This window comes from Hirundo rustica, chromosome 13, assembly GCF_015227805.2.
Source record: "Hirundo rustica isolate bHirRus1 chromosome 13, bHirRus1.pri.v3, whole genome shotgun sequence".
NCBI classification, from domain to species: domain Eukaryota; kingdom Metazoa; phylum Chordata; class Aves; order Passeriformes; family Hirundinidae; genus Hirundo; species Hirundo rustica.
The window spans coordinates 18,914,769-18,928,271 of record NC_053462.1 but is presented as its reverse complement, the minus strand read 5'-3'; the positions used below and the strand labels follow the sequence as shown (position 1 = coordinate 18,928,271).

Here is a 13,503-nt window from a genome sequence, read left to right as displayed (position 1 = left end):
CTGCAGCACGGAATGGCAGCTCCTCCATGGAGACACGGCAGGAACTCGGGGTCTGCTCCTCAGGACACTGCAGGCTGGGCAGTGAATGCTCCTCTGCAGCTCCTGCTCTCCTGAGCCGATCACAGAGCTCCCCTGCTCCCTGAGACAGTAACAACTCCCCAGTTCCCAGCCCTGTGGTGGAATTCCAGTGGCACTTTGATCATGTGAGTGCTCACCCGTGTCTGACTTCTCCAGCAATTGGACAGTAAATCCTTGGAGCACAGAACTTCACTTCTACTCACCCTTGAGTCCCAATTGTTTGGTTTTTTTTTTTTTTTTTTTTAATATATTTGGCTTTAAACTCTTGAACAAAACTGTCCCAGCTGTAAAAAGAACAAGGGTCTTACCTGTCACCTGCTTTCCTGGGAACCTTCAGTGCACAGACCTAAGGATGCTGCTGTGTTCCCCTTACCTGTCATGGCAACACCCCAAACTGTCAGTCTGTGTCCTTAAACACATTCCTCCAACAGCCTGATTTGCTCACGAGCCACAGTTTTCAAATCAAAGTTTATTAAAATGTCAAAACCAGACCTTACAGTTCCACATGGAAAGGGGAGGGCGTACATGGGACAGGCCTCGAGTAACAAACGCAGTGAAGGAGAGCGGGAGGAGGCACAGCTGGGCAGGGATGGACACCGGCTCTGAACCCTGGGCACGCAGAGCCCCTGTGCACCCACACAGGGACAGACACTGCGGGGCTGCAGCCAGCCCCAGAGGAGCCCACCTCGTCTGCAGGGAGCAGAGGAACCAGCCCGGCCCGGAGGGGCAGGAGGTGACCCAGGCAGGCCTGGAGGGGCAGGAGGTGACCCAGGCAGGTCTGGAGGGGACAGAAGGTGACCCAGGCAGGTCTGGAGGGACAGGAGGTGACCCAGGCAGGTCTAGAAGGGACAGAAGGTGACCCAGGCAGGTCTGGAGGGGACAGAAGGTGACCCAGGCAGGTCTGGAGGGGCAGGAGGTGACCCAGGTGGGTCTAGAAGGGACAGAAGGTGACCCAGGCAGGTCTGGAGGGGCAGGAGGTGACCCAGGCAGGTCTGGAGGGGACAGGAGGTGACCCAGGCGAGTCTAGAAGGGACAGAAGGTGACCCAGGCAGGTCTAGAAGGGACAGAAGATGACCCAGGCAGGTCTAGAAGGGACAGAAGGTGACCCAGGCAGGTCTGGAGGGGACAGGAGGTGACCCAGGCAGGTCTGGAGGGGCAGGAGGTGACCCAGGTGGGTCTAGAAGGGACAGAAGGTGACCCAGGCAGGTCTGGAGGGGACAGAAGGTGACCCAGGCAGGTCTGGAGGGGCAGGAGGTGGCCCAGGCAGGTCTGGAGGGGACAGGAGGTGACCCAGGCAGGTCTAGAAGGGACAGGAGGTGACCCAGGCAGGTCTGGAGGGGACAGAAGGTGACCCAGGCAGGTCTGGAGGGACAGGAGGTGACCCAGGCAGGTCTAGAAGGGACAGAAGGTGACCCAGGCAGGTCTAGAAGGGACAGAAAGTGACCCAGGCAGGTCTAGAAGGGACAGAAGGTGACCCTGGCAGGTCTAGAAGGGACAGGTTTTGGTTTTTAAAGCCTCCTCAAGCCCCTCTCACAAGCTCACCAAGGGCCCCTCTGGGACCCTGACGTGGTGCAGTAGCACCGTGGCTCCCGAGGGCTCAGGGAACTTTGTGCTCAGCTCTGTTCTCACGTCACAAACTCCTCATTTCCAGCAATCATCAGCAAGGAACAGATGGAAGATTTAATACTCTGAGTCCTTAATTGCCCCTTCTGCTAAAAATTAAATATTGGATTCATCTGAATATTCGAGAAAGACACATAAATACAAAAGCAGGTACACAGTAAAAAACATTGAACTTCTCAGGCACAGCGCTCGGGCCTGGTTCTCAGCCCAGCTTAGCACAGCCATGAGATTCCATCCTCCTGCCTCTCCAGAACCTCAGAGAACCAGGAGAGCTCCTGGCTGCTGGCTGATGTGGCTCAGGTCCTTCCCTGGGCTGGGTGGTTCTGCTTTTCCAGTCAGGGCAGCTCACGGCACAGGAGCCAGCACTCAGTGCCTGAGCTGAGTCCTGAACATCCTTCACCCTGCAGAGGATCCTGCAGGGCTCAACTACCCTGATCCAACGGGGAGGAAACTGTGAGTAACTCGGGCTCCCTCAGCCTTTTCCTGGCACACAGGGGCAGCCAGAGCTGCAGGGAAATGCCTTATGACAGGATTTCTCCATCTCTGTGCATATGCACGCTGATTGCTGGAGATTAAATCAAATGGGCAGCGCTGGATTACTCCTAAGACAAGCTTAACACAAAATACAACCTGCAATTCAATACATTAGCAATAAACAGACCACAGAGCCCAGAAAAGCACAGGGCCCTGGGTGTCCTCTGCCACACCAAGGGAAGAGTCAAAGGTCCTGCTACTGACTGGAGGAACAAAACCGGGTGAAATCCTGGTGAAACCAGCCCAGCCTGCCCTGAAATGAGAGGATATTCCAGCCTGGAGCTGCAACCTGAGCCAGGGCACGGCAGCTCCCATCCCTTTGAGCTCCACACCAAAGCTGCTTTAATCAAGTTCTAGGAGAAATCTAGGAGAAATCAAGCCTCCGGTGCCCTGAGGCCTCCAGCCACCCCAGCCCAATCCCTGCTCCCTGTCCTTGGTGGCCAGGGGAACAGGAATTCACTTCCATCTGCAGCCACTGTGAGCATCCAGGGCAGAACAGGCTCATCCCCTCCCCAGGGCTCTGCCGGGCTTCCCAAGGTGACTCCAGAACCCCACAAGCTTTTATCAACCAGAAATGAATGCTGGAGTGGAAATAATCTCCCCTTTATCTCACTGCACTGCTGGGCCAGCTCACATTTTCCACTGCAAGGGATGATGAGGGGAGATTAACCCAAGTTTTTATGCGTCATCTGAATCCTGGGTTTCCAAAGGCCTCGATTAATAATGGTCAGCAATTAATTATCCTTTAGCAAGGAGCTGTAGCTCTGGTTCCCAGCGGAAATCCAGGTTGTGCAGGTGACTCTGTGTACAGATTTCATATTAAAACTGGGATTTATTCCCACTCATGGCCTCTGGATCAGGCTGGGCTCCTGTTCACACCATCACCTGTAATCCCTGCCTCTGGAATTTCAGATGTCATTTCTGTGATTAATGCAGGAGGCACCAGAGTCCAATTTCCTCTGTGGTTATGAGGACAACAACAACATTTGTCACCAAAATAAGCAATTAAGACACTCATGGAGGAAACCTGGGGCCATTTTACAGAGCAGATTTTGCCCCTCTCATTTGAACAGCCAAAAGTGAAACATTTCTACAAAATTCAGGATAATTTCTTCTTTGCACCTGTGTTAGAAACCTGTACCTGAACCAATGCTGAACCAACCCACGCTGGCAACAGATCTGCTTTATAAATGGCCCAAAAAAATCCCATTTTATACAGATCTCTTCTTGCCCCAGTCTGTGTAGTCAGAGGTGTAACTCAGATCAGACACACTGTAAAATTTAACAAACACCCCAAAACCTCCAGTGCTGCTTCTGCTGTGCTGCACAGAACAGCTCCAGTCCAGACTCAGCCAGAGGATATTCCAAAGTCCACCAGGAGCACATCCACCACCCAGAGTCTTCCTAAGCATTTACATTTCAGATGTTTCAACAAGGTAATTCCTTGTTTCTGGAAGGAAACTCCCCAAACCATCCCTTCATGTGCATTTCAAGCAGCAGCGGCGGCCTCTGGGATCTGTTCTGGTCCCCTCAGCTCCGGGAGCGCTGGGTTTGGCGAAGCAGGAGAGGCTGGCAGAGGTCGCAGAGGAACGAGCAGTTGGAAAAGGAGGTGCGTGGAAATTCCTGGTGGGTGTTTGATCCAGTCGGTTCCCCCAGTGGATCAGGAGTAAAGCTTTATCAAAACCATCCTCAAGTCCATCCCAGTCAGTCCTTCCCACAGCCACATCCAGCTTGTTTGTCTTCCATAGATAAAAAAAACCAAGAAAAAAAAAAAAAAAAGATTTCCATAGGAAACTGATTATCGTTTTCTCCCCTCCCTCTCTAATTTTGGCACAAATGCGTAAGATATTCACTGCAGATATAAAGAAACAGATAATTGGACAGCACTGACAAAGTTATGAGACTTATTTGGCAAATGTGAACCATAAAAACAAGTGCTAAAGGTTTTTTTTTTTTCCAGTTGTGGAAGTTGTTTGCCACGACAGTTGCTGCAGGGATAAAAAATATTAAACAGTCTGGAGCATGTATGTTTAAAATGAATGTTTTATAATACAAGTAAATACACACTCTCCTGATTTCTCCAGGCAAAAACACATCTTAGAGCATTTCCATCAGCTGGAACAAGTTTCACACAGAGGGCCGGTTGTGTCTGAGCTGTCCTGGCTGCTGCATGTGACAGCACGGGACCCCCAGGAGGCCTGGACCTCCCAGCCCTGCTCCACCTGGACACGGAGCCCCTGGGGCTTGGGGAGAGGCAGAGCCTGGGAAAGCACAGCCCGGGCGTGCTGTGGTCAGTGCAGACCGCCGAGAACAGAACTGCTCCAGGCAGGGCTGCCCACGGGACAACCGTCCCTCGGCGAGCAGCTCCACTCGAAAATCGCTGCAGCGACGCCAGAGCAGCCTCCAGCCGGGCCTTTTGCTCCACGTGAATCCAGGCTGATCCATGAGGGCATCACCCCTCGGGCACCAGGCAGAGCTGCAAGTCCAGTGTGGGAAATTCCTTCCTTTCTGGAACATTCCTGGGGGAATTCATTCTTGTGGCTGTTTGAAATGCCTCCTGCCCCGCTGCTGCTGCAGTGCCAGTGTGGATCAGGTGGGTGGTGAAGGAATGCACGAGCAGGAGCCATCCTGGAGTGCCAGGGGCTCTGGAGTTCCCATCCTGGAGTGCCAGGGGCTCTGGAGTTCCCATCCTGGAGTGCCAGGGACTCTGGAGTTCCCATCTCATAGTGCCAGGGGCTCTGGAGTTCCCATCCCGGAGTCCCATGGGCTCTGGTGTTCCTGGGGTGCTGCAGGAGCCGGGAGTTGTGTGAGGGAAGGGAAAGTTTCCTTGGAGCTGGGATGGCTCCTGTGCGCTCAGCCAGCCCGGAGCCAGGCGGGCGCTGCCTGCTCTGCACTGGAACAACGTCCAGCTCTGCCTCCTCACCAACTCCAGCTCCAAATTCCAACTGCAGCGGCCCCGGAGCATCCCGACCAAAGTGCCAACAGTTTCAGTGGAAGTGGCTTAAATGGGAATTTAAAAACAACAAAACAAAGAAAACCCCACTTCTCTTTTTTTTTTTTTGAAGCAGATTTTTTTTCTCATCTCTTGAGTAACTGGGGAGTTGTTTACTATGCCTTTGCTAAGGGTTTTCCAGAGTCCTTGCTCCCCTCACGGGCCCCCGGGAGGAGTTTCCTTAGGAGACGCTGGAGCAGCGGATGCTGGGGGAGCCCATCTGTGTGAGGACCTTGTCCAGCCACTGCAAGGGGCCGTTGAGGTGCAGCTCGATCCAGCAGGGAGTGCTGGTCACAGTCTGCCTCCTGCCAGGGGAGAGAGCACACAACACCACGGTGACCCACAGAACTCACAAATGTGAAAGATCTCCCAGCTCCTGAGCCTTCCTTCCTGCTCACACAACCGTCCCGGCCAAAGGAATGTTCTCCTCTGGAACAGCCTCTGGCCTGCGCTGTTGATTTCTTTTAAAAACCCACCTTGTCCCCTGGTATTTGTTACGATCCCACAGGAGCAACTTGCTATTTACTGCTCACATTCCTGGGAACAGGCAGCTGATTCCCTGGAGGGAGGTGCTGATCTAAGCAAAATCCAGTTTTGCTTTGCAGGCCTCTCCTAGTTGGACAGCAAGGTCCGTGTTCACCAAATATGTCCAGCTTCCCTATGCACACGACAAGGATATTTGCTTTTTATTGTACAAAAGTGGAAGTGCTGGGAAGAGCTCGCCCCAAGCCCCCAGACCTGCTCTAACCTTTCCCTGCACAAATCCCTGCTCCCCTCCTCTGTCGCTGTCCCTGAGCCCAGACCCCGTGGGTATCTCCAGGTGGCAAAGCACAAAGACGTGGGCAGGAAATGAAGGAAAGGGAGACCAAGACATGGAGCCAGAGGTTCTCCCTCCTCTGCTGAGGCATGGCTGAGGCCTTGTTCCAGGCAGGGACAGCTGCTGTGGAGGAGGGGGATTACAAGGCAGGAGAAACAGCCTTGCTTTACACCCCCATTTCCCACAGAAGCTGTCCCTGGAAGCTGGCGGTGGGAGGGAGAACCCGAAATCTCTGGGACCCAGGGACAAACCAGGGGTGAAAAGAGGACCCTGTGCTTGGGGAGCTGCCCTGAGCTCCCACCACCACCCCTGTCCCTCTCCATCACAGGCTGCTCATGGAATTGGCTTCTCCCCCTTCCCTGCAGCAAATCCCTGGCACAGAGGAGCACTGAACAGCCCCCATCCAGGCTGAACCAGGAACCAGGGAACTGATTCCTCTGGCTGCTCCCACAGGAGCATCTCCGTCTCTGAATCAGATGGAGGATTCTGTGGCAAGGAGAGGCGGGATGGGCAGAGCAGCTCCGGTGTGAGCGCAGGCTCTCGGTGCCTCCGGAGCCCCTCGGGGATCCCTGACTTTCCGTAAGTCACGCTCGTCTGGAGCTCATTAGGGCCTGGCCGGGAGCCAGCCCTGAGCTGCGCTGGCCCGAGCTCAGGACGATTTCAAAACAAAATGGACTCCAAACATCTGGAGAAATGAAGAAAGGGGCAGAGCAGCGTGCGGGGCCCGGGCTCCAGCTGATCCTGAGCCATCTCCCGCTCCTGCAGAGCCACGGGAGCCCCACAATGGAGCTGAGTGAGGCCACAGCTTTAAAGGGTGCAGAGTCAAATATTCCCACATCACTCCGGGCTTAAATCCTCACCAGCTTCCCCTCTCAGAAAACAACATCCATTTTCCACTGAATTTCATTTCCCCTGCCTGTACCATCCATCCCGGTTGCTCTCCCTCGGATGTTTGCTCAAAATCATGGAATACTCTGTTCCCACAGCGTCTCCAATGTCCTTGTGGGCTCAGAGTAACCACATCACCCACCCCACACGCCAGACCTCCTGAATCTCCATTTGAGCCTCAGTATTCACTGGGAAAAATAACAATCCTGCTGCTCCCACATTCTCCCACTTGCCCTATGGCAAGCCCTAAGGAAAGGATCAGGAGATTTAACTATAATTTTAACTGTAATATTTAACTATAATTTTGCAGCAACTCTCATGGTTTTTTCAAGCCAATCTGCTTTTATTTTAATCCCATTAGTCCCTGCTAAAAGAAGCATTAAATCCAACCCATGGGAAGCACTCACACACTGTATTTTCACAAGGGATGGAAGGACAGGACACAGGGAATGGCCTCCCACTGCCAGAGGGCAGGGATAGATGGGATATTGGGAAGGAATTCCTGTGAGGGTGGGCAGGCCCTGGCACAGGGTGCCCAGAGAAGCTGTGGCCAACCCTGGATCCCTGGGAGTGCCCAAGGCCAGGCTGGAGCACCCTGGGACAGTGGAAGGAGTCCCTGTCCATGGCAGGGGTGGCACTGGATGGGCTTTAAGGTCCTTCCCAACCCAAACCATTCCAGGATTCTATAATCCTGTCTCAAGAGAGGTGTAGTCTTAAAACACTCAAACTATCCAATACACATCTAATTTTTAGGAAAAACTCTTGTATTTCCTACATGGACCATGTGGATTTATCTGTGTACTCCATGTAAAACTCTTGGTTCCTACCACATGTGGCCTTCCAGGTGTATCCCACAAAGAGACCAGAGCAAGCCCTTCCCAAGAGCCACAAGCCATCCCTGTTCCTGGGCTGATTCCCCTTTTCCAATCAGCACTCCCAGCTCTGCAGGGCTGTCCCAGCTGGGAGCTGTGGGGTGACAGCAGCAGAGCCCGGGGCGATCCCCAACCCTTCCCAAGAGCCACAACCCATCCATGTCCCTGAACAGACACTGTGCTGGCTGATTCCCCCTTTCCAATCAGCACTCCCAGCTCTGCAGGGCTGTCCCAGCTGGGAGCTGGGGCTGCAGGAGCAGCGATCCCCACCTGTACTCGGCGCCCCAGCCCTTGACGAAGCTCATGCGGATGGTGCACATGCGGGTCAGCTGGTACACGGCCTCGAAGCCCTGGTTCACCGACTGCGCCAGCAGGGCAGCGAACTCCTGGTTGTTAAAAATCTTCAGGTTACAGCCTGGGGGAAAGGACACGGCAAGGACAAGGCGTTGGCTTGACGGGATTGAGAATTCTGGGTTTTTTCAGAGGAACTCCAGGCTGCTCTCCCGTGTCCCCAGAGCCCAGAGACAGGAACTGAGGCTGCCACACTCACAGCGAGAAGGAAAAGGAGAGAATTCTGAATGCTGGAGCCCTGCAGGAGATTGTGACTGGAGAGACCAGGCTTGGGATCCTCCTGTGGAACCTCCTTCTCTCTCCCGGATCCTATTTCCTTCCTATTGTAATTTAAAGCCTGGCTATGACTGAACACTCAGCAGCAGAGATTCCTGCAGGGCCTGGAGGGGAGGAATGCTAAAAACAGGAGCTCCCTGGTGCTGGATTGACACAGAGTCAGTCACAGAACGGGGAAGCTCTGAAGTGAAACCACTCAGACACACCAGGAAGCAGCTCCGAGGGTTAAAGAGGCTGCTGGGGCTGGTGGCAGGGCTGCTCCTGCTAAAATCCTCTCTCCAGTTTCACTATCACCTGCCAAACACTTAACTTTTAAAAGTGAAGCTTTTCCCCCTGATGTTTAGCCCCGGATAAACAACTGAGAATAACTCACTCAACTGTTCTTAGAGGAAAAAGGTGAAATATATTAACATCCTTCATAGTTTAGATAAATAAATGCCCCACTCTTTTAAAAACTGTTGCTGCATTCGCTTTCTCCCAGATAACCATAAACAAGTTAAACTCTGAAACCAGGCACTCGGCTAAGGCTCATCTGGGATTACACATGGGCCAAGGCTGAAAAACATTTGGAGTGGGATGAATTGTGTCTTGCTAAAAATCACTTTGTGAGCCTCCTCTCCTTGCTGGACTCAGCTGGTGTGGAGCAAAGGGTGACCACAGCAGCTGCAGGAAGCGCTGCCCACTTCGGGAATCAGGGAAGAGCCCAGGGGCTGCAGCCTCAGGGAGTCTGAAGGGTGAAGGCATCAGGGCCAGGCTGAGCTCAGGGAAGGAGGAATAAACTCCAGGAGGATCCCAGTGCTGGATCCCAGCCCCCAGGAACGCTCGGGAACAGATCTCTCCACAGGGAAGAGTGGGAATGACTCGATCCTGTCAACAAGGCAATGAAGAAACTGATTCAAACCCAGCAAAGATTTGAAAAAGAGGTGGCCAAAGGCTGTGGCAAAAGTGGGGAGAGCTGGCATCCAAAAACTGCGCCTGAGCTGGGTCCCGAGCGGAAATGTGGGCTTTTCATGTCTGCAGATGCTGACTCCAGCCAGGGTGGACTCCTGTGATGTGGTGGAGAATTAAGTCATAATTTGCAGCACTGGCAGCTGCATCTGAGAAAGGAAACCCATTAGGATGGGCCAGAGCTTGGAGCGTATGGATCTCCTCTCAAAAGAATTCAAATATTTCTAAACAAAGAAGTTCTGGTTTTAAATATATACAGGCTTTTAACTGTAAAAAAAGTCAGCTTGTGTAAGCTTAGCTAAATAACCAAATTCCATTTCAAACAGCATCTCCTCTCTTACCAGCTTTTTGCATTTATCTAACAAAAAAAAAAAGCCTTTTCTTCCCAGAGAGATGAAATAAATTATTTTGTAATCTTTCAGCAAAACCTTTAGACTGTAACCAGAACAACAAGGTGTCTGTAAACGTGATTTCTTTAGAACAAACTAATTCACACAGAGGAGGGAGGGGATTTTACTAGAGATCAGAAAAAAATTGGAACAATTTAAACCCATTGTGGGTGAATCTCAATTAAGAGAAATTTCTTACCATTACTCAGAAGCACAAAGAAAATTATTAATGTGTCTGTGAGATAATTGCAATACAGCAATGGACTGATAAAACACTGAAGGAACAAGCGGCAAATTCTGCTCTAAGCTGTGTTTAGATTCTGTTCTGTTGGATGAACACAGTGCAACTATTGGAGCCTCCACACCAGCTTCCTTCAGCAGCACCTCCATCCCTTAGGCTATAAAAACACCCTGCCGGAACTCTCAAGTGGCTTCTAAAAGAGTAAAATAGATCTCCCAGAGAATTCGTGGACTCCCCATCCCTGCGAGCGCCGCAGGCCAGGCTGGACGGGAAAGCAGCAAGGGAAGGTGCGGAAGGAGACGCTCCCACCCAACGCACTGTGTGGTTTTACAGAAGCCTGGGGATGCCCAGAGCCGTGCCCACAGTGCCCAGGAGCAGGGCTGGCCCCGCGGGTGCTGTCCCCCTCCCCTTACCTGGCGGGATCTTGCAGACCGTGGCCGGGTGCCAGCCGTAGCGCTGGTTACAGTTCGGCGACTGCACGAAGATGGCGCTGTCGCTGAGGCACTCGGCGAACACCTCCCCGCCGATGTAGTACAGCCTGACACCGCGGCCTGCGACACAGCCGGGGGTCAGCGGGGAGAAACACCGGGAGAAACACCGGGAGAAACGGACCCGGGGATGGGATGGCTCCCTCAGGGCAGAAACTGACCCCGGGATGGGATGGCTCCCTCAGGGCAGAAACTGACCCCGGGATGGGATGGCTCCCTCAGGGCAGAAACTGACCCCGGGATGGGATGGCTCCCTCAGGGGGAAACACCGGGAGAAACGGACCCAGGGATGGGATGGCTCCCTCAGGGGGAAAACATCGGGAGAAACGGACCCAGGGATGGGATGGCTCCCTCAGGGGGGAAACACCAGGAGAAACTGACCCCGGGATGGGATGGCTCCCTCAGGGGGAAACACCGGGAGAAACGGACCCAGGGATGGGATGGCTCCCTCAGGGGGAAAACATCGGGAGAAACTGGCCCCAGGGATGGGATAACTCCCTCAGGGCAGAAACGGACCCAGGGATGGGATGGCTCCCTCAGGGGGAAAACATCGGGAGAAACGGACCCAGGGATGGGATGGCTCCCTCAGGGGGAAAACACCAAGGAAAACTGCCCCAGAGGCTGGGATAGCTCCCTCAGCCAGCTCTAAACCAGCAGCTCAGCTACCAGCGATGGAAACTGTCTCACTGCAATTTCAATAAACTGCTCCATGGGCCAGGTGAGCCGAGGGAGGCAGGAGCACCAGCTCCAGCTGGAATTGTACCTCCAGCCCCAGCCAGGGTCCCTCCAAACCACACTGATATTTTCTGTATGAATGTTCTATCAGTTAACACGCGAAAGTCAACACCTCTATCAGTTAACACATAAAAAACATCGTTTCTTCTGAAAGTCATTCCAGCTGGACGCAACTGTTTGGGGATTTACTCAATGATTTAAAATGAAATTCCAGAGCGCCTCCAAATCCTTGCCTTTTGCTGGAGATGACTTTGTGTACAAGGACACATGCACTGCCCACAGGTGTTTGCACAAATCATTCAAATCTCAGTTAATAAAGGAACAAAGTTGGAGAATACATTTTGTTGCTCAAATAAACATTTGCTGTGGTCTCACATTCCTGTTTGGATGTGTTGCTTTCATTCTTCCACACAGCAGGAGTCTGCTGCATTTAAAATCTGATTTCTGAATCTTGGTGGGTTTTGGGCATTGGAGTATAATAATCTTCAAAACAAGCAAGGAAAGATCCTCCAGTGCAAGAGGGAGGATTCTCCTACTGCTCAGGAAAGGGGAGCAAAATTAGGACAAAAATCAGGTTCATTTTTGATAGGAGTCAGCAGAAAACAGTAAAGAACAAGCAATTTACTTCTAGCAAAATTGCAGAAATTTGGGATGTTCCACTTAGCGCAATTTTCACTGAAAACAAATTGGCTGGGACCTTGCAGGAAAAGTGGAAATTGAGATGACAATCAAGGAGCTCAGTTTCCATTTAAAAGAGGTCAGTCAGAAAATAAAGCGGTGCAGGAGGGAAAAGGAACGCACAAAATTATCCCTGACATCCCTCCAGATACAGGGAGTGTGTGAAATGGTTTAAACTCTGTGACAGGCAGCAATTTCAGCGCTCCTTGGTGCATTTTTGTATTACGATTATGTGGAAAAACCACAATCAGTGTTGTCGTAAGGGCCATACAACAACTGGCCATGCAATATCTGCCGAAACCCGCAGGTATTCCCACCCGGGGCTCTAAACCTGCTAAACCAGAGGGTTTTGAGGAGGGGTTTTTGCGGGGTCCCGCGTTCCCCGCGGGCAGGAGGTGGCAGGAGTTACCGATGTGCCGCCTGGTGAGCTCCACGGCCGCGTTCCTGTTGACGTTGGACAGCAAACCCAGGCAGAAGCGCTCCGAGTTGGAGGGGTCAGTGAAGCCATCCACGGTCATGGAGGGCTGCGAGGCGTGGAAAGTCTCTCCCACCCTCTGGTTGAGCTCGTAGTAGGATATGGAGCACCAGAAGGCCGGCTCGCAGTAGGTCACGGGCTGCAGATCTGCGCCAAACAAAAGCCAAATCAGCCACAGCGAGGGAAAGGGGGAATGAATTAAAAAAACCCCAGCTGGTTTGGAATTATCGTTCTGCTTCATTCCTCAGGCTCACTTCAACCAAAGTTTCATTTTAATGGACCACAGCAAGGAGGTGACATCACCCCTGGAGCTTCTGGCACGTGGAGCAATCACAAACGGTCAAAGGCATTACTCACTTAGCAAGTGGGGTGTCACTGAGCAGCCTCACACTTGGGGGACATTAAAGAAATAAACTCAGCTTTACTATGAAATGTGGGATCACTCTCAGCTAGCCAGTTCCTTAAAGAGACAAAGAAAAGGAAGGAGCAGAACACTTTGGAAAGAATAAAGCACAAACCTGCTGTCAACAGCACAGGTGTGCTGCACCCTAAATCTGTGCACTTCCAGCAAGAAAATCCAACTTTCCTTCTCACTGACCCTGCTGTGACCTCTCTGGCACTGGTGAAACCAGCAGAGTCTGGAATAATGCCCCAAACTGCCTCCGACACTGACATCAAAGTGATATAAAACTTTCTCCCAGAGCACTGGATCTCAAAGCATCCCAGGAAAATCCATCCTCCCAGGAGGTGAAGGCTCAGCTCTGCCCCTGGGGCCCCGGTTTGCCAAGCCAAGGGGCTGAAGCCGAGGAGCAGAGGGAGCTGAGGCAGCCTCGGGAAGGCAGGGTGGGCGCTCCAACAGCACTGAGAGATTTCACTGCTCCCACTGACGCCCCAAGGAGACTCCAGCAGAGCAAGAATCAAGTCACACTTCCTGGAAGTGCAGCACAAGGAGGTGCCCAGCCCTGCTGAGAGCCAAGCTGAGCAGGGGATGTGCAAAGCAGACCCAGCCAATTCCTAAGCGCTGTTCCCCACACCAGAGCAGGAGAAAAATTCCCTCCAGCCCTCCCCCCGGTTTATCACTTCATCCCCACTCAAAGCGTGCTTAAAGACAGAATAGA

The 13,503-nt window shown here is 52.5% G+C and overlaps 1 protein-coding gene across 7 annotated transcripts in view; it reads right to left on the bottom strand.

Annotated features, from left to right (window-relative positions):
• Positions 1-529: 529 nt before the first annotated feature.
• The window catches only part of SMAD3 (SMAD family member 3), a 70,961-nt gene continuing 57,987 nt past the window's right edge, over positions 530-13,503 (bottom strand). For all 7 annotated transcript variants that reach the window (XM_040077099.1, XM_058422345.1, XM_040077101.2 and 4 more), the window contains exons 6-9: positions 12,320-12,532; positions 10,423-10,560; positions 8,075-8,219; positions 530-5,532 (exon numbers count right to left, since the gene is read on the bottom strand). In XM_040077099.1, coding sequence (XP_039933033.1) covers positions 5,409-5,532; positions 8,075-8,219; positions 10,423-10,560; positions 12,320-12,532 — 620 coding nt within the window. In that variant the 3' untranslated portion in view covers positions 530-5,408. The remainder of the gene's footprint in view (positions 5,533-8,074; positions 8,220-10,422; positions 10,561-12,319; positions 12,533-13,503) is intronic.